Raw genomic sequence first — 26,486 nt, forward strand, 5'->3', positions numbered from 1 at the left:
GGCCTCGATTTGCCCCAGTGAGGAGAGGAGGGGGGGTCCTGGAAGAAGACGCGCTGGAGGGGGCGGAGCCTCACAGCGTGGTCTGTCCAGGACGGAAGCCAAGCCTGATTGACCCGGAAGTGTATCCAGGATGCTAGGCCGGAGTCTGGAGCCTCTGGACCACTGCAGTGCCAACAAGCGCCAGACGAACAGCAGCGGCGACCGGAGCTTTGGAGGACTGCGGCGCCGCATATTAACCTGGCGCCAGACCGCCGCAGGGAAGCTCGAACCTGCCTAAAAGGCAATCAGCGTTGCATCAGGAGCCTCCCTTTTTAACCTCCCCCCCTTTTGCAAGCTGAACCCACTGCGAGAAGAGGACTGGCGTGTTTTTTTTTTTTTTTTTTTAATCTAGTGAGGGGAGATGAGAATACATGATGGTGCAGGAACCCCAACTCCTTTTCCGCCCTGGGATAAGGAGAAGGAACGTCCACCACCCCTGTATCACCGCTGCCGAAACATAGGTGTAGAAAACAGGGGGGTCACACGGACATCTGTGGGCACCTGTAAAGCCTGTGGTCTGAAATACCTTAGGGTGGTCAGGGCCAAGTCCGGCGTGCAATCTCACGTCGCGGGAAAGGATACGTGGAGGATACTCGCACGTGCTTGCCCGTTGCTGGTTTGGGTGTTATGATCCGGTGACCTTGGAGCCGCATGAAACTTTCTCTGGAGTAGGTGGTAACTGTACTGACCGCAAATCCTGAACTAACACCGCAACTAGAAGTAGCCGTGGGGTGTGCCTAACAAACCCTAGACACCTCGACACAGCCGGAGGACTAAATACCCCTATAGATGGAAATAGGAATTCTACCTTGCCTCAGAGCAGAACCCCAAAGGATAGGCAGCCCCCCACGAATATTGACTGTGAGTAGGAGAGGAAAGACACACGCAGGCAGAAAACAGGATTTAGCAAAAGAGGCCACTCTAGCTTAATAGGAAAGGATAGGACAGAATACTAAGCAGTCAGTATTAAAACCCTTCCAAAAATATCCACAGCAGATAATACAAAAAATTCCACCATCTAACTAAAGACGTGGAACGTATATCTGCAACTCCTGAGAATCCAACTAGACTGAGTAAATACTGACACCATCTAAGCTGGACAAGAAAAAACAAATGAATAGCACTGAATTAACAAGCACACAGCATGTGTGCCACAGAAACAAAACCAGACACTTATCTTTCTTGATTTCGCAGCAAGGCAGGAGGAACCAGAGAGAGGTCCAACACCTCCCAAGAACCATGGACAACTGGCAAGGACTAATGAATCCTGCACACCTAAATACCCCAGTCAGAACTGCAATCAGCAGATACACCTGACCAGGACTGCAACCCAGGGACAACTGCATTACCACCTACAACCACCGGAGGGAGCCCAAAGGCAGAATTCACAAAATTTGGGGAGATCGGACCCCCTCAAAAGAGTCCGTCCCCCCTGTCAATCCATATGATGTAGAGATGAAAAAGGGTCCGAAGGATCCGGGACCCAGAGGTGTGCCTCCTTCAGACACTAAGCATGAACTGGATTCTCTGGTAGCCAGTGTCAGGGTGTATACGATGGAGGAGGAGCTAAACTTTTTTTTATGTTTACTTAGTGTCAGCCTCCTGGCGGCAGAAGCATACACCCACTGTCCTGTGTCCCCCAATGAGGCGAAGGAGAAAATGAACCACAAAATTTGTTGTGCAATTTCTCCCGAGTACACAGATATCCCAGATGTGGGGGAAAGCCATTGTTTGGGCGCACGGCAGGTCTCAGAAGGGAGGGAGCACCGTTTGACTTTTTGAACGCAAAATTGGCTGCAATAAATGGTGGGTGCCAAGTCACTTTTGGAGACCCCCTGATGTACCTAAACAGTGGAAACCCCCCAATTCTAACTGCAATCCAAACCCTAATCTCAACCCTAACCATAATTCAAACCAAAACCACAACCATAAACCCAAACCACAACCCTAACCCCATCACAACCCTAACCCTAATCTCAACCCTAATCATAATCCAAACCATAACCCCAACTCTAAGCACAACCCTAAACACAACTCTAAACCCGACACAACCATAACCACAACCCTAGCCCAACCCTACCCCTACCTCCAATTCTAGCCCTAGTCTAACTAACCCTAGCCCAACCCTAACCATAGCCCAACCCTAACCATAGCCCAACCTTAACCAAAGCCCAACCCTAGCCAAACCTTAACCCTAGCTCTAGCCCCAACCCTAGCTCTAGCCCAACCCTAACCCTAGCCCCAACCGTAACCCTAGCCCAACCCTAACCTTAGCCCAACCCTAACCCTAGCTCCAACCCGAACCCTAGCAGAAAAATGGAAATAAATAACTTTTTTATTATTATTTTTGCCTAAGGGGGTGATAAAGGGAAATTTGATTTACTATTTTTTTTATTTTGATCACTGTGATAGACCCCATCACATGGGAAGGATTTCCTATTGTAGGGGGTGCCGGCCAGCAGATCTCAGCAAATGCACTGTGCATGCGCCCTCCATTTTCTTTCCGGAAGAAGACACCGGCGGCTGGGTGGCAGGACCGAGGGAAGACAGGAGGGTCCAAGGACACTGGATGTACCGTTGGGGCTCGGAGGACCCCATTTCCCTCTCCTCTCATGTGCTAGTTCACATCAGAGGAGAGCAAAATTAAAAGGGAAATCAGACTTTATTTTTTTCCGGTCGCAGTTATCCCATGAATAAAGGTGATCGCAACACTGGGGTCAGTAAAAACCATTTTCTCCGGGGACTCCACTACACACGGTAGTGGAGACCCCAGAGAATTTCCAACGCTGGGGGGCGCTATACACCCCCGTATAGTGCCGTTAAAAAGTGGCGCTGAGTAAGTACCATTAACTGCCGCCGTTAAAAGGCGTATCGGCAGTCGCCAAAGGGTTAAGGATCTGCAATATTGGATCTAATGTTTACCAAGAAGGAGGAAATGGTTGAGGAGGTAAAGATGGCCAGGAATGTAGGAGTCAGCGATCATGCTATCTTCGAGTTTTGGATTAAAAGAGGAAGAAGAGGAGGAAGACCAGTTAGGACTCAGACTAGTTTGGATTTCAGAAAGGCAGATATGAATGGATTCATAAAGAGGGTAGGAAAGGTCCAATGGCTGGGGGGCATATCTAAAGAAGTATATAATGCTGTCTGCAGGGAATGCAAGGCAAAATTTAAAAGAGCCAAAGTCAGTAATGAAGTAAGGCTTGCAAGGGAGATCAAAAGCAATAAAAAATGATTTTGTATGTATGTCAAGAGCAAAATAAAAGTAAAAGATGCTATAGGATTTTTACAGGATGAAAACGATGAATGGTCAAAAATTATGTTGAGAAACTTTTACATTTCTATTTTGAATGTGTTCTCTAAGAAAGCAATTGTAACATCAACTGATCTTCACGGTGCTATTGAAGGAATAAAATAATCCACACTACCTATAAACAGCGAGATGGTGAGGGAACACTTTGCTAATTTAAATCTCCTGGTCCAGGTGAATTACATCCTAGGGTACTGAAAAAGTTAGCAGAGGAAAATGCAGAACCACGAGCCGGAATCCTTCAAAATACCTGGAGAACAGAAATGGTCCCAGGAGATTGGAGAAGGGCAAATGTTGTCTTTATCTTCAAAAAAAGGAAAGAAGGTTGAGTCAGAAATTTACAGGCCAGTGAGTCTTAATAGGAAAGATCTTTGAACAAATTGGATCAGGAAAATACCATAGATATAGTATATCTCAACTCCAGAAAAGCATCTCATATTATCTTTATTAAAAAAATGAACAAGTATGGGATTGACAAGGCTACAGTTAGGTTTATTCATAACTGGCTCAGTAATCATACTCAAAGAGTGGCGATAAATGGTTGTACATCCAATTGGAAGGGTGTTTTAAGTGGAGTACCACAAAGTTCTGTCCTGGTCTCTCTGTTGTTCAACATTTTTATACATGATCTAGAAAAGGGAACTGAAGGTAAACTTATCAAATTTGCAGACTATACAAGGGTAGGAGGGATAGCTAAGACTAGAGAAAACAGAGAAAGAATTTAGAAGGATCTAGATAAGCTTGAACAAAGGGCAGCGACTAATAGAATGGTTATTTAACAGGGAGAAATGCAAGATTCTATATCTGGGCAAGAAAAGCCAAAATTACATCTATAAAATTGGAGGAATAGAACTAAGCCTCAGCACGTGTGGAAAAAGACTTGGGTATACTAATAAAAACTGAGGACTAAGAGCACTATACGTGTTCGAAACGCGTCCAGTTATTCAAGACATTCCTTCCTCCAGTATTCACTGGTTTGTCAAGCAGCTTACTTTTTAAATTTGTCCAAATAAAGACTTTTGATTTTATTTCCTGAGCTGGATACCTTGATTTTCATGCACAAGTACCCGGCGTGAAGCAGAGATGTTTCCGTGCTGCTATCAAATTTCTCATGGGCTGTGAGAATACCATCACAAGGGTGAACTGAATCATTTTCTTTTTTCTATACTATTAAATCACAGACTGCACATGTGTCTTTTTTAAAGACTACCAGGCAGTTAAAGACTCACATAGGTGAGGTAGGCCAATCCCACCACAATCAAACTACCATACACAAAGACATAGAGAAGGTAGATTCATCCAATGAGATATCTGGATTTCAGGAAGCCAACAGCATCATTACCCTCTGCTTTCTCTTAGAGGCCCATCATAATATTTTTCAAGTTATTTTCTAGCTTGTCAGAACATTCTACGTACGCTGTCATTTGGCTTTGTAGTTTACAGATCTGGGCAGGTAAAAGTCAATGTCTTCTAAATCCAGGGGGTAGGTGGATGGTCCAGGTTGTAAGTTCTATAGAAGGATTTTCAATGCCCAAAATCATTTGAACAGTTTGAGGTGGAAGAGAATCCTGTGGTCTGGAGGCAAATTGGTGATCACGCGATTGTGATATGGCCGGACTACACCACTGATAAAGCAGCCACAGCTCTGCACTGAGAACAATCCCTAGCTTATCTGTATTTAGTGGTTACTACTCACCTGGGTAGTCATATGTAGGAATCTCCTCTTTACACCACTCATCACCACTCACATATGTCTCTGTAGTATTAATATGGGTTATATTTTCACCCTGAAACAAATATTGTAAAAGTCACAGACAGATGGAGAAGTCATATCTATGAGCAGCTCTAATCCTGCCATCTCCACTCTTCTCATTACACAAGTTTAAAACATATAATACTGGTGGAATAAATGAGACTGAGCACAAGACCTTCACAGCCGTCTACACATCATAGGGGAGATCTCATGACTAGAGATGTGCGAATTTCTTCGGGTCTCTGCTTATTCGGCAAGCTATAGCGCTTACGAATAAGCTGCAGAGGGAACCCGGCTTCCTGGATCGCGATGGCTGATCAGCTGTTTGGCTCCACAGTTTCATGTGTTGTGGCTGTGTGACAGCTGACTAGCAGTGGATACCACGTTGCTGCAGGACACTTCCGCGCACTGTCTCTTATCACAGGCCTGGCCGGCAGTGTTCAACCTTCTGACACTGATAGTCACAGTTTCCACAGCGCTCATTTAAAGTGATCCTTTTCCCACTGTCCGACTCACTAAATTGGACAAGACTATGCCCATACTGTGCAGTCTGTAACTGATGAAGGCCAAACCAGGCCGAAACGTTTTGATTTCTGACTGCATTAAACACAAAATCATCTTCCAAAGTTGAGTGCCAAGTATTCTACTTAATTGTATACGGTGGCTGTGTGACAGACACGACATGAATGGAGAACCTGTTTGTTGGGCTCTCCATGCATGTGTTGTGACTGTCACACAGCCGCGACACATGCAGCTGCGGAGCCGAACAGCTGATCAGTCGGCGAGCTTTTTCGGTAAGGCTAGGTTCAGATTGCTTTTTAGCAGTCCGTTAGACTGACTGCATTACACCGAGGTAAAACGCGGGTGTAATGGGTGAGTGCTAGTGATGTGCCGTCATTGAGTGACGGACCCTGAGACGCGGGCTGCAGCGTTTCCGGGTCCGTCACCGCTAGCGCAGATAGAGCATCTGCTAGCTCTATCTGTGCTAGCGCGATGGCAAGTCGGCACTTGGGTTAACACAGCCCGCATTAACGCAATGTGAACCTAGCCTAAGTGCTATAGCTTGCAGAATAAGCAGGGACTCGAAGAAATTCGGTCATTTCTACTTATGACACCTTCTCTCCATCTACCTGAGGATCCTGAGGAACATTGGGATCTTCTTGTTTACATTCCTGTGGAAGAAGAGGACGGGGACATCTCTCTAGTGTTGTCCTCTTACTGGATAGATCTGGTGGAAACACATACAGGGGCTGAATTCATTCTTTACATAAAGATAATGATAGGTCGTCTGTATTTAGTCCTGTATATTACCTGGTGATGTGAGGGGCTGGGCAACGTCCATCATGACGTCCTTGTACAAATCTTTATGTCCTTCTAAATATTCCCACTCCTCCATGGAGAAATAGATGGCGACATCCAGACACCTTATAGGAACCTGACACACACAATGATACCGTTATCCCCCGATCCCTTCATAGCGTTACTGTATAATGTCCCAGCATTCCCAGCAGTGTCACCTCCCCTGTCAGCAGCTCAATCATCTTGTAGGTGAGTTCTAGGATCTTCTGGTCATTGTCCTCATGTATCAGGGGGTGAGGTGGAGGCCCCGTGATTGGGCTCAGGGGTCTTCCCCATCCCTCAGACTCGGGGTCCTGACAGCGCTCACTAGAGATCTTCTTCACCACTGTGTAATCCTGGTTATGGAGAGACACATTAATAAATCTCATTACAGACATTTCCAGAGTCCTCACCTCTCCAGTTCTGTCCATCTGTTATTCCCATAGATAAGAATGATGTAATGTGACGTCATCAGAATCTCTCACCTCTCCAGTAAGCCGAAAGAGGATCTCTAGGGTAAGGTGTAATATCCTCTCCGCCATCTTGTCTCTGTCCATATCCATCTTTGATGGGTAAATCAGGAAAATTCTCTTCTATAGAAGATCTTTACTGAGAGGATCCGATATTGTAGAGTCCTGAATGAGAAGATCATAAAAATCCTGTGTAATAATGCAAATACTGGAGATTATAAGGGGAACATATGAGAAGATTTATTAGTTTACAGCATTTAGTTTTCTTCTTTACATCTACTAATAAAATCTATATATTTTCGGCCACAGACAACAAGCAGTTTCTTCCTCGGAGTCGGCAGCTGAATACGTTTCTCATAGACTCATCTTCCATAACGCTAATTCTCCTCTCATTTCCCGACACTGGAATCGGCATTAGCAATACTGCAGGAGATATTCATTACACGTGACAGGAGAAATAACTACTTCATGATGAGGACGACATCTTCATCTTCTGCTACGGCTCTAGAAACATGTTTGTCCATCACTGACTCCATGGGCGGACATACCGCCGGTTCAACCTGTGCAACTGCACCGGGGCTCGGAGCGGGAGGGGGCCCCGAAGGACAGAGAAAGCAGGGCGGTGAATGACAGCTAACAGGAGAAGCAGGGGGCCACTCTGCTGCACGCGTGTGATATGAAGGTCAAAAGGGCCCCCCTGCTGACCGCACCTGTTATTATACATTATGCTGCTGTCCGGCTGTCACTGGTGCGGTAGCCATGGTGACGGCAGATGCTGGAAGAGAGGAGCGAGGGAAAGGGAGGGGGAGTGTCCGTGAGTCACTGAAGCTTCCGTTCTGTTTGTGAGTCCCTGCTGCTGCTGTGCGCGTGGGCACTCAGTGATCCTCGGGGTGGGATACATGAGAATGGGGGGAGAGGGGGTGAGGAGGGATCACTAGGTTAGGTAGGAGAAGGGCCGGGAATACAAGTACTAAAATGATCCACTATATAGGGGGATGGGATGACGATCCCCTGGTGCAATGTCTAAGATTATACGGAGTGCACAGTGACATCTGTGCATCATTACCTCGGGGATGTCTGTGCTCTGGAGTCCGCAGCTTGGAGCGGGAAGCTGCTGCAGACTCGGTGCAGAGGACGAGTGTGGACCAGGCTGACAGGATCTTTGCTGCCAGGTGGAAATGTTGTAAGTTTACAGTTTTGTTTTGAAAAATGAAGAAACAACAATTTATATATGAACCATGTTGGGAGTAGTGATCAAGTCATAAGCGAGCATGTTTGGATAAGGCGTTATCTGAGCATGCTCAAGTGCTAATGGAGCATCTTCGGCGTGGTCTTATAATATGTTCGAGTTTCCGCTGCTGCACGATTCGTGGCTTTTTGACATCCTCAACACAAGCAGGAATGATTCCCTGTTTGTTAGGCAACTCCTGCATGTGTGGAACAGCCCACATGAAGCGGTGGGGAGTCGAAAATAAATATTATTCGAGCACGCCAAAAACACTCCGCACTCAAGCATGTTCGGATAATGCCTTATCTGGGCACGTTCACTCATCACTAATGCCGGAGACCTAAGGAAAGTGACATATCCTCATATTCAGTGCACAGTGGCCGCTAGTGACAGCACCAGCCTGGTCTTTGTCCACTGCGATCTCACATATACCATAAGGGTGTGTTTCCACATGGCGGATTTGCTGCGGATTGGACACTGCGTTCATCCACAGCGGCAGATGTTACAGCATACTGGGGGATTTTATGAAATTCCATCCCCACTATGCGTACAAAGACGCAGGTGGCAGACCTGTGTATACGCACATGCGGCGCGGTATATCTATCTAAAGTGTATGTATGTACGGTATATGTGGGTGTGTGTATGTAAGGTGTGTATATGTACAGTATGTGTATCTGTATGTACGGTATGTGTATGTACGGTGTGTGTATGTATGTACGGTATATGTATGTGTATCCGTGTGTGTATGTACGGTATATCGGTATATGTATGTAAGGTGTATGTATGTACGGTATATGTATGTGTATCTGTGTGTATGTATGGTGTGTATGTATGTACTGTATATGTATGCATCTGTGTATGTATGGTATATCGGTATATGTACAGTATGTAAGTTGTATGTATGTACGGTATACAGTATGTATGTGTATCTGTGTATGTACATTATATGTATGTATCTGTGTGTATGTATGGTATATCGGTATATGTACAGCATGTAAGTTGTATGTATGGTATAACGTATGTATGTGTATCTGTGTATGTATGTACGGTATGTGTATGTACGGTGTGTGTATGTATGTACGGTATATGTATGTAAAGTGTATGTATGTACAGTATATGTATGATTATCTGTGTGTATGTACGGTATATGTATGTACGATGCATATGTGATCCATCAGATCGTGGATAACTTGCTGATCACTGGGCATTTGGCAACTGCCCCCCAGAGATTCGGAGAACAGGGCTCATCCTAGATGGAGCAAAGTTGTACATGCTCGGCCTCAGCTCTATTCATTATCTATAGAGCTGCTCAGCTATTTCCATATGTTCCATAGACAATGAATAGAACAGATACCAGACATATAATGTAATATAATATATACATGGTCGGGCTCTGCCGTTTTCAGCAGTTATCACATAAGCACGAGGATAGGCTTTGTGCACTTGATGTCATGTGCCAACTAGCGTGTCAGCCATGTCTGCAGTGTTCTATTCATTGACATAGCCGACACTAGTTGTCACTTGGCTGCAAGTCTGACTGCGCCGGACGCAGCAGAACCAAATGATAATCAATAGATATATATATATATTTATTACCCACACATACCGTATACCGTGTGTATGTATGTATTAGATGGTGGCCTGATTCGAATGCAGACTAAACCAGACAGAAAGGCCCACAAACAAACAGCAACTGAAAGCCACCGCAGTGAAGGCCTGGCAGAGCATCAAAAAGGAGGAAACACAGCGTCTGGTGATGTCCATGAGTTCAAGACTTCAGGCAGTCATTGCCAACAAAGGGTTTTCAACCAAGTACTAGAAATGAACATTTTATTTAAAATTATTGAATCTGTCCAAATACTTTAGGTCCCTTTAAAAACAGGGTGGCACTTGTTAAGGAGCTGAAACTCCTAAACCCTTCATCCAATTTTAATGTGGATACCCTCAAATGAAAGCTGAAAATCTGAACTTCAACTGCATCTGAATTGTTTTGTTTAAAATTCATTGTGGTAATTTCTATAACCAAAATTAGAAAAATGTTGTCTCTGTCCAAATATATATGGACCTAACTGTATTTTTTAGAGCTATGGGGAGGCCCAAATAGAACTTTTGCTATGTGGCCCTGTGATTGCTATGTACTGCCCTGCTTGCAGGTGGATAATGAGGGAAATCTGCCTTGAGTCACACTACCGTAGATTACGGATGAGTGCTATGCGATAAAATAATTGCATAGCACTCGGACCAGTATTCCTCTATGGGGCAGTTCCCATCACCATATTTTTTCTCAGCCGTTTTCAGTGTGCGAGTGAAATTGTAGCATGCTGCGATTGTCACGGATACCCGGCCGAGTCTCGGCTCACTCGCACCCATATAAGCCTATAGGTGTGAGTGAGACAATGCACATCACTTGGATAACATCCGAGTGCTGTGCGATATACGCTGACCCCGGCAATGGAGGAGATGGAGAAAGTCATTTCCGCTCTTCCTCCGCAGCTGTGTTCCGATTCTGTGCGAGAGGCTCGGAGCACAGACGCATGACATTCGGCTCCTGCTCGCAGCAGAGCAGGAGACGGGGGTCATTAGCATATCGCATCTGACGCCGGCCTGCGCAGCATACCGGGCAGGGAGGGGGGCCCAGACACATTTCTTGCACAGGGGCCCCAAGCTGTTAGTGTCCGCCCCTGACTGACTCCATCACCACCGGCCGTCTATATGAAGGTTTCCCGTCTTCCCCGCACTGTAATCTTCTATCACATTAGATCTCAGGTCTGATTCACACACTGAAGTTTGAGGCTTTTATAGAAGATTTTTTGTTTGCACAAACATCGAGGACAGAAATGATCTGATCCCAAAGTCTCCATGTACAGTGTTTTATAGGGTTTATTTCTGGCCTTAAGCTTTCTTATATTACACGAAAAACACCAGAAAAAAAAAAGAAAATATTAACCCCTTTACCCCCAAAGCATGTTTCCACCTTCATGACCAGGTCAAATATTACAATTCTGACCAGTGTAACTTTATGTGGTAAATTGTCTCTTCAGAGAGAACTCTAGTGTCACCTATATGAAGTGGCAATCCTAAAAGGCAATATCGACTCTCTAATGAGCCTTGTCACATGACTTAGGATAAAAGCAAAAACCAAACTCTCAATTTGCAGACAGTGTTACGGGGTACTGCCCCTCGTCAGCGCAAAGTGTGAGATCTGGTTTGGCTGAGTGAGAGGCATCTGACTAGTATCCAAAAAGTAAGGCTATGTGCACACGATGCGGATTTAGTGCGGATCCGCAGTGGATTTTTCCATGCAGAAACGCTGCAGATCCGCACTGTGATGTACAGTGCAATGTAAATCAATGTGAAAAAAAAGCCGTGCAGATGGTGCAGAAAAATCCGCGCGGAAAAGCTGCGGATTTAAAAGAAGTGCATGTCACTTCTTTGTGCGGATCTGCAGCGTTTCTGCACCCCTCCATTATAGAAATCCGCAGTGGTAAAAACTGCAGAAAATCCGCACAAAATCCGCATAAAAACCGCACAAAATCTGCATCAATTCCGCATAAAAAACGCACAAAATCCGCGGCAAATCTGCACCTGCGAATTCTGCCAGGAGATGTGGATTTTGTGCAGAAAATTCTGCACCCCATTCTGCACGTGTGCACATAGCCTAACATTCCTCCTTGAGGAGAGCAACACTTCAAGTCTGACATGCCGAGGTGAGGACACTTTTCCTCTGGGAGCAATGCTCCTAGGCATGTTAGGCTTGACATGTTGCTCCCCGCATTGTGGAACGTTGCCCCTCAATGTGCAGTGATTATATTGACACCTTGGGTTTGTCACAAATTTTTATACCAATTGGGCAGTGAACAAAAAATTATTACATTTTTACCACAAAATTTGGTTTTAGCCCCAGATTTTACATTTTCACATGGGGAAATGGGTAAAAATGGCATCAAATTTTGTCATATAATTCCTACTGAACGTGCAAATACCCCACATTGGCCCATGAATTTGGGAGTGCAGAATTCGCTGGATTCGCTTTTTTTTGGGTCAGTGAGAGCCAGAATTATTGCTGGTTGTTTCGTGATCAAATACTTATTTCATGCAATAATATGCAAATTAATTATGTAAAATCCATAAAATGTGATTTTTGGGTTTTTATTTGAAGATTCTGTCTCTCACAGTTGAAGTGCACCAGGTGTATCAAATACTTATTTCCCCCACTATATATAGTAAATACATGGTAGAGTGCTGGAGGGGAGATATGTTTCACTACGCTTAATGGTGTCAGTGATTTAAAACCCAAAGATTTTCTTCCAGCACAATAACTGCGGTCAGGGGTTAAAAGCAAATTTGCATAATGGGCTGAGCCTTATGTGGAAACTGTTAGAGCTAGTGGAAGGATGTCCACCTTATCTCCACCCCAGGGTGTGGTCTGGGGCTTACATAGTTGGTCTCCAAATGCACAGTGTTCAATGTCTGGAGAGGAACACTCCAGAGAAGTGTTTGTGGTTTGCTGATACCTGAACCATGAGCTTTGCTAGCCCTAAATGGGCTGATCCCCGCTAATACAAGGACTGTGCCTACCGTTATCGTTTTTTGGGGGCAGAGGACCGTGTTTACATTGTGCTTCACTGGTGCAGACCAGTTGCCCAGGGAGATCCCTGGAATGTGGATGAACTGGTGAGCTTAGTGGAACAGTACCAGGTGGTCGAGAGGTCCCTAAGAAAGCCAGGGGGTGGTAAATCCCCACACTGGGGCACCCAGCGGGAGCCTGAGCCCCAAAGAGGGGTAGTAGAGCCACCACTGGGGGAGTACAGCCTAGGGAGGCGCTGCTCCTACTATGTCTATCCTACCTGCATTGTGGACTATCAGCCCGGTGAGGGGCCGCAGGCATGTCCCATGACAAATGAGGTGCTGGTGTCAGGATTCTTGGACTCAGGAAGTTTGGTGACCCTGATAAGGGCCACACTTCCCCACCAGTTGACCCTAGTGGGTGTCTGCTGTATCCACGATGATGCCAAGGACTACCCCATCCCAGGAAAACAAACATGGCATCTAAGAAGGCGTTACAGCGTTCAGCTGAATGCCCTCCGCCCCCAAGTACTAGATAGTATAGGGCAGCCTAGTTACTAGGATACTTACATGCCTAATAATGGTGTCTTGGCCTCCAATGTACGAAGGTCTATTAGGCCGGGCCAGAGGCAACGTCCAATGACTTGCCTTTTAACGTCCCCATACATATTAGGCTAAAGTTGCATAAAAGCACTGATTTTGGGGGTTTGGTCAACTATATAATGTATTTGGGGGCCTCCCGACAGATGATGTCAGGACAGAGAAGCATCTGTCATCCTGAATTTCAGAGACTAAAGGTACCGTTACACTAAACGACTTACCAACGATCACGACCAGCGATACGACCTGGCCGTGATCGTTGGTAAGTCGTTGTGTGGTCGCTGGGGAGCTGTCACACAGACAGCTCTCTCCAGCGACCAACGATCAGGGGAACGACTTCGGCATAGTTGAAACTGTCTTCAACGATGCTGAAGTCCCCGGGTAACCAGGGTAAACATCGGGTTACTAAGTGCAGGGCCGCGCTTAGTAACCCGATATTTACCCTGGTTACAAGTGAACACAAAGCTGGATCGGCGTCACACACGCCGATCCAGCGATGACAGCGGGGTGATCAGCGACCAAAAAAAGGTCCTGATCATTCCCCAGCAACCAACGATCTCCCAGCAGGGGCCTGATCGTTGGTCGCTGTCACACATAACGAGATCGTTAGCGGGATCGTTGCTACGTCACAAAAAGCGTGACGTTGCAACGATATTGTTAACGAAATCGTTATGTGTGAAGGTACCTAAATCCGTTTGTTCTTCCTGTAGATAATCCTCCGATAGTGGAGTCTGGAGATGAATCTCTCATACAGACCACAGGAAAGCTGGAATATTTGTGTGTATTGTGGAGTCAGGAGAGATAGCTCTCTGCCAAATGAAAAAAGTGAAAAAAATATCACAGTTCTAGCAACAACAAAAATCTGACACTATAGGGAAAACAGAGTCACTGCACAAGGTTAAGTCACGTCCATAACAACTTTATTATACTCTATTATCCTATACACAGTGGAGTAGATAGGAGTCACAGGGCACACAGCAATAGCTGAAATTGGGCTCCCAACCTCAAAAGGAGAATATATATACATATATATATTTACATTGATAATTTATTTATTTTTTGTTCTCAAAGCATTCCACTATGTAATGAATAAAGATTTGCAACTGGAATATGTATTTCAATGATATCTAGGATGTGATATTCCAGTGTTCCTTTTATTTTTTTGAGCAGTATATTATCTCTCTCTCTCTCTCTATAGTTTGGGCAATAAAGTCCACCTTTTTTTCAGTTTTTTGTTCTGTTTTACTTTTTTACTTCTATTTTGAAAACCATTTGATTACTGGTTGGGGAAGCTTTGCATGATATTAAGGTAGTGTTTGATGCTGTTCCAGTTTTTTTCCTCATATATATATATATACTAGATAGTGGCCCGATTCTAACGCATCGGGTATTCTAGAACAGGGGTCCCCAACTCCAGTCCTCAAGGCCCACCAACAGGTCATGTTTTCAGGATTTCCTTTGCATTGCACAGGTGATGCAATTATTACCTGGGCAAGACTAAGGAAATCCTGAAAACATGACATGTTGGTGGGCCTCGAGGACTGGAGTTGGGGACCCCTGTTCTAGAATATGCATGTCCACGTAGTATATTGCCCAGCCCACGTAGTATATTGCCCAACCATGTAGTATATTGCCCAGCCACGTAGTATATTGCCCAGCCACGTAGTATATTGCCCAGCCACGTAGTATATTGCCCAGCCACGTAGTATATTGCCCAGCCACGTAGTATATTGCCCAGCCACGTAGTATTATTGCCCAGTTACGTAGTATATTGCCCAGCCACATAGTATATTGCCCAGTGACGTAGTATATTGCCCAGCCACGTAGTATATTGCCCAGCCACGTAGTATTATTGCCCAGTGACGTAGTATACAGCACAGAGCAACGTAGTATATTGCACAGCGACGTAGAATACAGCACAGAGCCACGTAGTATATTGGTCAGTCACGTAGTATATTGCCCAGTCACGTATGTCACAGGTTAAAAAATAAAAAATAAACATATACTCACCTCCCGATGGGCCCCTTGTAGTTCTGTCGCCTGTGTGAGGTGCACGCGGCAGCTTCCAGTCCCAGGGTGTGATGACGTCGCGGTCACATGACCGTGACGTCATGGCAGGCCCTTCTCGCATACCATCCTTGCCACCGGAACCTGCCGTTTGCATGAAGCGGTCACCGAAGCATCGCGAGGAGCGGGAAAGGCGGCGGAAGGTGAGTATACAATGATTTTTTATTTTTTTAATTATTTTTAACATTAGATGTTTTTACTATTGACGCTGCATAGGCAGCATCAATAGTAAAAACTTGGTCACATAGGGTTAATAGCGGCGGTAACGGAGTGAGTTACCCGCGGCATAACGCGGTCCGTTACCGGTGGCATTAACCCTGAGTGAGCGGTGACTGCGGGGAGTATGGAGCGGGCGCCGGGCACTGACTGCAGGGGAGTAGGGAGGGACTAATCGGACTGTGGCCGTCGCTGATTGGTCGCGGCAGCCATGACAGGCAGCTGACGAGACCAATCAGCGACTTGGATTCCATGAGAGACAGAGGCCGCGACCAATGAATATCCGTGACAGACAGAAGGACAGACAGAAAGACGGAAGTGACCCTTAGACAATTATATAGTACATATACATATATATATATATATATATATATATATATATATATATATATATATATATATATATATATATATATACATACACATACACACACACAAATACATACGTATATACATACATACTGCTCAAAAAAATAAAGGGAACACTAAAATCCCACATCCTAGATATCACTGAGTAAAATATTACAGTTGTAAATCTTTATTCATTACATAGTGGAATGTGTTGAGACCAATAAAACATAAAAATGATCAACGTAAATCACAGGTAATATCCCACGGAGGTCTGGAGTTGGAATGATGCTCAAAATCAAAGTGGAAAATGAAGTTACAGGCTGATCCAATTTCAGTGGAAATGCCTCAAGACAAGGAAATGATGCTCAGTAGTGTTTGTGGCCTCCATGTGCCTGTATGACCTCCCTACAAAGCCTGGGCATGCTCCTGATGAGCAGATGGTCTCCTGAGGGATCTCCTCCCAGACCTGGACTAAAGCATCCGCCAACTCCTGGACAATCTGTGGTGCAACGTGATGTTGGTGGATGGTGCGAGAAATGATGTCCTGAGACATGATGTCCCAGATGTGTTCAATCGGATTCAGGTCTGGGGAATGGGCAGGCCAGTCCATAGCTTCAATGCCTTCATCTTGCAGGAACTGCTGGTCTCACAAGGGGTCTGAGGATCTCATCTCGGTACCTAATGGCAGTCAGGCTACCTCTGGTGAGCACATGGAGGGCTGTGCGGCCCTCCAAAGAAATGCCACCCCACACCATTACTGACCCACTGCCAAACCGGTCATGCTGAAGGATGTTGCAGGCAGCAGATTGCTCTCCACGGTGTCTCCAGACTCTGTCACATGTGCTCAGTGTGAACCTGCTTTCATCGGGGAAGACCACAGGGCACCAGTGGTGAATTTGCCAAATCTGGTGTTCTGTGGCAAATGCCAAGTGTCCTGCACGATGTTGGGCTGTGAGCACAACCCCCATCTGTGGACATTGGGCACTCAGACCATCCTCATGGAGTCGGTTTCTAACCGTTTGTGCAGACACATGCACATTTAGGGCCTGCTGGAGATCATTTTGCAGGGTTCTGGCAGTGCTCCTCCTGTTCCTCCTTGCACAAAGGCTGAGGTAGCGGTCCTGCTGCTGGGTTGTTGCCCTCCTACGGCCCCCTCCACGTCTCCTGGTGTACTGACCTGTCTCCTGGTAGCGCCTCCAGCCTCTAAACATTACGCTGACAGACACAGCAAACCTTCTTGCCACAGCTCGCACTGATGTGCCATCCTGGATGAGCTGCACTACCTGAGCCACTTGTGTGGGTTGTAGAGTCTGTATCATGCTACCACGAATGTGAAAACACAACCAACGTTCAAAAGTGACTAAAACATCAGCCAGAAAGCATTGGTACTGAGATGTGGTCTGTGGTCCCGACCTGCAGAACCACTCCTTTATTGAGTGTGTCTTGATAATTGCCAATAATTTCCATCTATTGTCTATTCCATCTGCACAACAGCATGTGAAATTGAATGTCAAACAGTGTTGCTTCCTAAGTGGACAGTTTGATTTCACAGACGTTTGATTTACTTGGAGTTATGTTCTGTTGTTTAAGTATTCCCTTTATTTTTTTTATTTTTCTGAGCAGAGAATATGTGTACATATATATATATATATATATATATATATATATATATATATATATAGATATAGCTATAGATATAGATAGATAGATATACAGTGCCTTGTAAAATACAAAATGATTTCCAAAACTTTAAACATCCCAAGGAGCACTGTGCAAGCGATCATATTCAAATAGAAGGAGTATCATACCACTGCAAATCTACCAAGACCTGGCCGTCCCTCTAAACTTTCTTCTCAAACAAGGAGAAGGCTGATCAGAAATGCAGCCAGGAGGCCCATGATCACTCTGGATGAACTGCCGAGATCTACAGCTGAGGTGGGACAGTCTGTCCATAGGACAACAATCAGTCGTACACTGCACAAATCTGGCCTTTATGGAAGAGTGGCAAGAAGAAAGCCATTTCTCAAAGATATCTATAAAAAGTGTTGTTTAAAGTTTGCAACAAGCCACCTGGGAGACACACCAAACATGTGGAAGAAGGTGCTCAACAATGCCAAACGATATGTTTGGCGTAAAGGCAACACAGCTCATCACCCTGAACACACGATCCCCACTGTCAAACATGGTGGTGACAGCATCATGGTTTGAAGAAACGAAAGATTTATTATCCCAAATCAGAAAACGTTTCGGTCCCACAGTTGGACCTTCATCAGTAACGTTTACTGGGACAATGTATAGATTCAAGTGGCTATATGGCCTGCCCGGAGGTTGCTACCAATATAGTATTGGATATCCAGAAAGAAAAGTTACAGCCTATATAGGTGCTGTCATTGCGGCGTCCACCGCTGAATAGCGCGCCTCCTTCAGTACCGCGTCACTTCCGGTCCGGGAGTACGCACTTCCGGTACGGCGATATTTCAAGGCGGCATTCCAGCCCACTGTCACCTCCCATCCAGGAAAGCACAGCAGGGCGCGGGAGGCGCCGCTAAATCCTAAACAGGACACAGGACTTTACAGGTACTTGAGCTGCTTGCCCCTTATCTTCCTTTGCCTGGCACCCTGCATTACCGCTCACTTACCTATTGATACCTACCTAACCTACAGGCCATTTCTAAACGCTATGGCCCTCTTCAACCAGGCTACATCCACCCGGGATACAAAGGTTTGTGTAATTAACAGCACCTGTAACTTACCTGTGGTAGGTGCCACAGGTAAGTTACAGGTGCTGTTAATTACACAAATTAGAGAAGCATCACATTATTTTTCGTACAGTGCCAATACTTTTGTCCACCCCCTTTTTTATGTTTGGTGTGGAATTATATCCAATTTGGCTTTAGGACAATTCTTTTTGTGTTTTTTCATTTAAGACAAATTAAATGAAGATAATAATAACAAAGAATTTGTGATTGCAATCATTTTCAGGAAGAAAATGAGTATTATCTGGCAAAATTGCAGGGGTGTCAATACTTTTGGCCACAACTGTAAGATTATTATCACATCTCATGTGTCTTTTGAAGTATTTCTTGTGCAGCTTGTGAGTTTTTAATTTGCATTGCCATGATTTCCTCATGTGTGTTCTATTTCATTAACCCCTTAACGACCGCCGATACGCCTTTTAACGGCGGCCGCTAAGGGTACTTAAACCACAGCGCCGTTAAATGAGGTCCCAGGTAGCCCCCCAATACTTACCTGTCTCCCCCGGTGCTCCTCGTGGCTCCCGATGGGCGCCGCCATCTTCAAAATGGCGGGCGCATGCGCAGTGCGCCCGCCGGCCGGCACCGGGAGAATCTTTGGGTTCTCGGCTGCCGGGGGTAGCCGAGACCCCAAAGAACATGATCGGGGTCGGTTTTACCAACCCCTGTTTTGCGATCGCCGGTAATTAACTGTTTACCGGCGACCGCAAAAAAAAAAGCAAAAGTGTAATTCTCTGTCCTCTGATGTGATCGCACATCAGAGGACAGAGAAATAGGGGGATTCGGGGACCCTATTATACTCACCAGTGTCCCTGGGTCCTCCTGCTGCTCCTCCTGGCCGCCGGCATCTTCTTGGCAAAAGAAAATGGCGGGCGCATGCGCAGTGCGCCCGCCATCTGTTGCCATCTGCCGGCCGGCAGGAGAAGAGCAGTTGGGGCTAAAATTAGGGTTAGGGCTAGGGTTAGGGCTAGGGTTAGGGCTAGGGTTGGGGCTAAATTTAGGGTTAGGGTTGGGGCTAAATTTAGGGTTAGGGTTGGGGCTAAATTTAGGGTTAGGCTTCTTTCACACTTACGTCGGTACGGGGCCGTCGCAACGCGTCGGCCCGACATACCGACGCACATTGTGAAAATTGTGCACAACGCGGGCAGCGGATGTAGTTTTTCAACGCATCCGCTGCACAATCTATGTCCTGGGGAGGAGGGGGCGGAGTTACGGCCACGCATGGGCGGTCAGAAATGGCGGACGCGACGTACAAAAAAACGTTACATTGAACGTTTTTTGTGCCAACGGTCCGCCAAAACACAACTGATCCAGTGCACGACGGACGCGACGTATGGCCATCCGTCACGATCCGCCGGCAATACAAGTCTATGGGCAAAAAACGCATCCTGCAGGCACATTTGCAGGATCCGTTTTTTGTCCAAAACGACGGATTGCGACGGATGCCAAACAATGCAAGTGTGAAAGTAGCCGTAGGGCTAGGGTTAGGGTTGGGGCTAAAGTTAGGGCTAGGGTTGGGGCTAAAGTTAGGGCTAGGGTTGGGGCTAAAGTTAGGGTTAGAGTTGAGATTAGGGTTAGGGTTTGGATTAGGGTTGGTATTAGGGTTAGGGCTGGCATTAGGGTTACGCTTGGGATTAGGGTTAGGTTTGGGATTAGGGTTAAGGTTGTGATTAGGGGTGTATTGGGATTAGGGTTAGGTTTGAGGTTAGGGTTGAGATTAGGATTAGGGGTGTGTTGGATTTAGGGTTTTGATTAGGGTTATGGCTAGGGTTGACATTAGGGTTGTTTTGGGGTAAGGGTTGTGATTATCGTTAGGGTTAGTGATTAGGATTATGGATCGGGTTGGGATTAGGGTTAGGGGTGTGTTGGGGTTAGGGTTGGAGCTAGAATTGGGGGGTTTCCACTGTTTAGGTACATCAGGGGGTCTCCAAACACGACAGCCAATTTTGCGCTCAAAAAGTCAAATGGTGCTCCCTCCCTTCTGAGCTCTGCCGTGCGCCCAAACAGTGGGTTACCCCCACATATGGCACATCAATGTACTCGGGATAAATTGGACAACAACTTTTGGGGTCCAATTTCTCCTGTTACCCTTGTGAAAATAAAAACTGGGGGGCTACAATATCTTTTTTGTGGAAAAAAAAATATTTTTTATTTTCACGACTCTGCATTCTAAACTTCTGTGAAGCACTTGGGCATTCAAAGTTCTCACCACACATCTAGATAAGTTCCTTGGGGGGTCTAGTTTCCAAAATGGGGTCACTTGTGGAGGGTTTCTACTGTTTAGGTACATCAGGGGCTCTGCAAACGCAACATAACGCCCGCTGTTATGGTCTGGTGATTATGGAGTGACATGAGACTAGCTCTGAGCAGGTGGTATCTATACTGACCGGAGACCCTAAGCTCACACAACTAGAAGCAGCCGTGGATTGCTCCTAACGCTCCCTAGGCAACTCGTCACAGCCTAAGAGCTAACTACCCCTAAAGATAGTTTTCCTGCTTCTATCTTGCCTCAGAGAAAATCCCCAAAGGAAAGACAGCCCCCCACATGTAATGACTGTGAGAGGAGAAGGAAATGACATTCATAGTATGAAACAAGATTGAGCACAGGAGGCCACTTCTAGCTAAAAAGGAAAGTACAGAAAAGAGCTCTGTGCGGTCAGTAGAAAAACCTAGAAAAAGTCCACCGCAGAGAAATGCAAAAATCTCCACACCTAACTAAAGGTGTGGAGGGCAAACTCTGCTGCCCAGAGCTTCCAGTTTAGCTAAATAGATCCATACTGATAAACTGGACAAATGAGCAAAAAACAAGACAGTACAAAACAACAAGTCCACAATAAGTGAACTGCAAAGGACATGGAAGGACTTAGCTTTGCAGAACTTGGTCAGAGTGTCAGGACAATCCAAAGAGCAATGACTCCAGGCAGAGACAATTGACAACTGGCATTGAATGAGGGCTAAGGCCAGACTAATATAGCCGAGCCCAAAAGACAATCAAAGGAAACAGCTGAGAAGCTAAATCCAAGAAGCAGTCATACCACTAAAGACCACAGGAGGAGCCCAAGAGCAGAACTCACAAAAATACTACTTACAACCAAAAACGGAATTCACAACAGCCCGCAGACCATTCTATCAAAGTCTGCATTCCAAAACGGCGCTCCTTCCTTCCGAGCTCTGCCGTGCGCCCAAATAGCGTTTTACCCCCACATATGGGGTACCAGCATGCTCAGGACAAATTGGACAACAACTTTTGGGGTCAGGGGCTCTCCAAAAGCAACATGGCGTCCGATCTCAATTCCAGACAATTCTACATTGAAAAAGTAAAACGGCACTGCTCCTCTTCCAAGCTCTGCGGTGCGCCCAAACAGTGGTTTACCCCCACATATGGGGTATTGGCGTATTCAGGAGAAATCGCACAACAACTTTTGTGGTCTAATTTCTCCTGTTACCCTTGTGAAAATAAGAATTTGTGGGCGAAAAAATCATTTTTGTGTAAACAAATGCGATTTTTTATTTTCACGGCTCTACGTTATAAACTTCTGTGAAGCTCTTGGGGGTTCAAAGTGGTCACCACACATCTAGATAAGTTTCTTAAGGGGTCTAGTTTACAAAATGGGGGTTTCCACTGTTTAGGCACATCAGGGGCTCTCTAAACGTGACATGGCGTCCGATCTCAATTCCAGCCAATTCTGTATTGAAAAAGTCAAACGGCGCTCCTTCACTTCCAAGTTCTGCGGTGCACCCAAACAGTTCTGTTTTTACACTTGTGAAAATAAAAAAAATGGTTCTGAATTAAAATGTTTGCAAAAAAAAGTTAAATGTTCATTTTTTCCTTCCACATTGTTTCAGTTCCTGTGAAGCACGTAAAGGGTTAATAAACTTCTTGAATGTGGTTTTGAGAACCTTGAGGGGTGTAGTTTTTAGAATGGTGTCACACTTCGTTATTTTTTATCATATAGACCCCTCAAAATGACTTCACATGTGATGTGGTCCCTAAAAAAAATGGTGTTGTAAAAATGAGAAATTACTGGTCAACTTTTAACCCTTATAACTCCCTAACAAAAAAAAATGTTGTTTCTAAAATTGTGCTGATGTAAAGTAGACATGTGGGAAATGTTATTTATTAACTATTTTTCATGACATACAGTTAGGTCCATATATATTTGGACAGAGACAACATTTTTCTAATTTTGGTTATAGACATTAACACAATGAATTTTAAACAAAACAATTCCAATGCAGTTGAAGTTCAGACTTTCAGCTTTCATTTGAGGGTATCCACATTAAAATTGGATGACGGGTTTAGGAGTTTCAGCTGCTTAACATGTGTCACCCTGTTTTTAAAAGGACCAAAAGTAATTGGACAGATTCAATAATTTTTTTAAAAAATGTTCATTTTTAGTACTTGGTTGAAAACCCTTTGTTGGCAATGACTGCCTGAAGTCTTGAACTCATGGACATCACCAGACGCTGTGTTTCCTCCTTTTTGATGCTCTGCCAGGCCTTCACTGCGGTGGTTTTCAGTTACTGTTTGTTTGTGGGCCTTTCTGTCTGAAGTTTAGTCTTTAACAAGTGAAATGCATGCTCAATTGGGTTGAGATCAGGTGACTGACTTGGCCATTCAAGAATATTCCACTTCTTTGCTTTAATAAACTCCTGGGTTGCTTTGGCTTTATGTTTTGGGTCATTGTCCATCTGTAGTATGAAACAACGACCAATCAGTTTGGCTGCATTTGGCTGGATCTGAGCACACGGTATGGCTCTGAATACCTCAGAATTCATTTGGCTGCATCTGTCCTGTGTCACATCATCAAAAAACACTAGTGACCCAGTGCCACTGGCAGCCATGCATGCCCAAGCCATCACACTGCCTCCGCCGTGTTTTACAGATGATGTGGTATGCTTTGGATCAGGAGCTGTACCACGCCTTTGCCATACTGTTCTCTTTCCATCATTCTGGTAGAGGTTGATCTTGGCTTCATCTGTCCAAAGAATGTTCTTCCAGAACTGTGCTGGCTTTTTTAGATGCTTTTTAGCAAAGTCCAGTCTAGCGTTTTTATTCTTGATGCTTTAGAGTGGCTTGCACCGTGCAGTGAACCCTCTGTATTTACTTTCATACAGTCTTCTCTTTATGGTAGATTTGGATATTGATACACCGACCTCCTGGAGAGTGTTGTTCACTTGGTTGGCTGTTGTGAAGGGGTTTCTCTTCACCATGGAGATTATTCTGCGATCATCCTCCACTGTTGTCTTCCGTGGGCACCCAGGTCCTTTTGCATTGATGAGTTCACCAGTGCTTTCTTTCTTTCTCAGGATGTACCAAACTGTTGATTTTGCCACTCCTAATATTGTGGCAATTTCTCGGAAGGGTTTTTTCTGTTTTCGCAGCGTAAGGATGGCTTGTTTCACCTGCATGGAGAGCATCTTTGACCGCATGTTTACTTCACAGCAAAACCTTCCAAATGCAAGCACCACACCTCAAATCAACTCCAGGCCTTTTATCTGCTTAATTGAGAATGACATAGCAAAGGTATTGCCCATACATGTCCATTAAATAGCCTTGGAGTCAATTGTCCAATTACTTTTGGTCCCTTTAAAAACAGGGTGGCACATGTTAAGGAGCTGAAATTCCTAAACCCTTCATTCAATTTTAATGTGGATACCCTCAAATGAAAGCTGAAAGTCTGAACTTCAACTGCATCTGAATTGCTTTGTTTAAAATTCATTGTGGTAATGTCTATAACCAAAATTAGAAAAATGTTCTCTCTGTCCAAATATATATGGACCTAACTGTATCTCTCTGATTTAAGGGCATAAAAATACAAAGTTTGAAAATTGCTAAATTTTAAAAATTTTCACCATATTTCCATTTTTTTCATAAATAATCGCAAGTAATATCGAAGAAATGTTACCACTAACATGAAGTACAATATGTGACGAAAAAACAATCTCTGAATCAGCGGGATCCGTTGAAGCGTTCCAGAGTTATAACCTCATAAAGTGACAGTGAACTCATGGACATCACCAGACGCTGTGTTTCCTCCTTTTTGATGCTCTGCCAGGCCTTCACTGCGGTGGTTTTCAGTTACTGTTTGTTTGTGGGCCTTTCTGTCTGAAGTTTAGTCTTTAACAAGTGAAATGCATGCTCAATTGGGTTGAGATCAGGTGACTGACTTGGCCATTCAAGAATATTCCACTTCTTTGCTTTAATAAACTCCTGGGTTGCTTTGGCTTTATGTTTTGGGTCATTGTCCATCTGTAGTATGAAACAACGACCAATCAGTTTGGCTGCATTTGGCTGGATCTGAGCACACGGTATGGCTCTGAATACCTCAGAATTCATTTGGCTGCTTCTGTCCTGTGTCACATCATCAAAAAACACTAGTGACCCAGTGCCACTGGCAGCCATGCATGCCCAAGCCATCACACTGCCTCCGCCGTGTTTTACAGATGATGTGGTATGCTTTGGATCAGGAGCTGTACCACGCCTTTGCCATACTGTTCTCTTTCCATCATTCTGGTAGAGGTTGATCTTGGCTTCATCTGTCCAAAGAATGTTCTTCCAGAACTGTGCTGGCTTTTTTAGATGCTTTTTAGCAAAGTCCAGTCTAGCGTTTTTATTCTTGATGCTTTAGAGTGGCTTGCACCGTGCAGTGAACCCTCTGTATTTACTTTCATACAGTCTTCTCTTTATGGTAGATTTGGATATTGATACGCCGACCTCCTGGAGAGTGTTGTTCACTTGGTTGGCTGTTGTGAAGGGGTTTCTCTTCACCATGGAGATTATTCTGCGATCATCCTCCACTGTTGTCTTCCGTGGGCACCCAGGTCCTTTTGCATTGATGAGTTCACCAGTGCTTTCTTTCTTTCTCAGGATGTACCAAACTGTTGATTTTGCCACTCCTAATATTGTGGCAATTTCTCGGAAGGGTTTTTTCTGTTTTCGCAGCATAAGGATGGCTTGTTTCACCTGCATGGAGAGCATCTTTGACCGCATGTTTACTTCACAGCAAAACCTTCCAAATGCAAGCACCACACCTCAAATCAACTCCAGGCCTTTTATCTGCTTAATTGAGAATGACATAGCAAAGGTATTGCCCACACATGTCCATTAAATAGCCTTGGAGTCAATTGTCCAATTACTTTTGGTCCCTTTAAAAACAGGGTGGCACATGTTAAGGAGCTGAAATTCCTAAACCCTTCATTCAATTTTAATGTGGATACCCTCAAATGAAAGCTGAAAGTCTGAACTTCAACTGCATCTGAATTGCTTTGTTTAAAATTCATTGTGGTAATGTCTATAACCAAAATTAGAAAAATGTTCTCTCTGTCCAAATATATATGGACCTAACTGTATCTCTCTGATTTAAGGGCATAAAAATACAAAGTTTGAAAATTGCTAAATTTTAAAAATTTTCACCATATTTCCATTTTTTTCATAAATAATCGCAAGTAATATCGAAGAAATGTTACCACTAACATGAAGTACAATATGTGACGAAAAAACAATCTCTGAATCAGCGGGATCCGTTGAAGCGTTCCAGAGTTATAACCTCATAAAGTGACAGTGGTCAGAATTGTAAAAATTGGCTCGGTCATTAAGTACCAAATTGGCTCTGTCACTAAGGGGTTAATTAAGTAGGAGTTTATTTAAATTTTCAGTGAGGTATTCTGCCATGTGACCAGTGTTCAAGAATATTATTGATCGAAATGATTCTTTTACATCACCCCCTAGTTTATATTTGCAACATTCTCCGAGACGTCCTAATTGATGTTGTACCATTTTAAAAAGAATTTCTCC

At 44.7% G+C, this 26,486-nt stretch overlaps 1 protein-coding gene across 4 annotated transcripts in view; it reads right to left on the bottom strand.

Moving 5' to 3' along the window:
* LOC138663705 (oocyte zinc finger protein XlCOF22-like) overlaps nucleotides 1-26,486 on the bottom strand; it is a 469,510-nt gene that overhangs the window by 34,841 nt on the left and 408,183 nt on the right. For 2 of the 4 annotated variants that reach the window (XM_069750009.1, XM_069750010.1), the window contains exons 2-7: nucleotides 6,923-7,072; nucleotides 6,617-6,793; nucleotides 6,411-6,534; nucleotides 6,230-6,327; nucleotides 5,043-5,133; nucleotides 3,597-3,650 (exon numbers count right to left, since the gene is read on the bottom strand). In XM_069750009.1, coding sequence (XP_069606110.1) covers nucleotides 3,597-3,650; nucleotides 5,043-5,133; nucleotides 6,230-6,327; nucleotides 6,411-6,534; nucleotides 6,617-6,793; nucleotides 6,923-7,000 — 622 coding nt within the window. In that variant the 5' untranslated portion in view covers nucleotides 7,001-7,072. Of the gene's footprint in view, nucleotides 1-3,596; nucleotides 3,651-5,042; nucleotides 5,134-6,229; nucleotides 6,328-6,410; nucleotides 6,535-6,616; nucleotides 6,794-6,922; nucleotides 7,097-26,486 lie in introns of all 4 variants that reach the window. The other 2 variants (XM_069750011.1, XM_069750012.1) reach the window with 2 other exon arrangements.

This window comes from Ranitomeya imitator, chromosome 2 (genome assembly GCF_032444005.1).
Source record: "Ranitomeya imitator isolate aRanImi1 chromosome 2, aRanImi1.pri, whole genome shotgun sequence".
Lineage (NCBI taxonomy): Eukaryota > Metazoa > Chordata > Amphibia > Anura > Dendrobatidae > Ranitomeya > Ranitomeya imitator.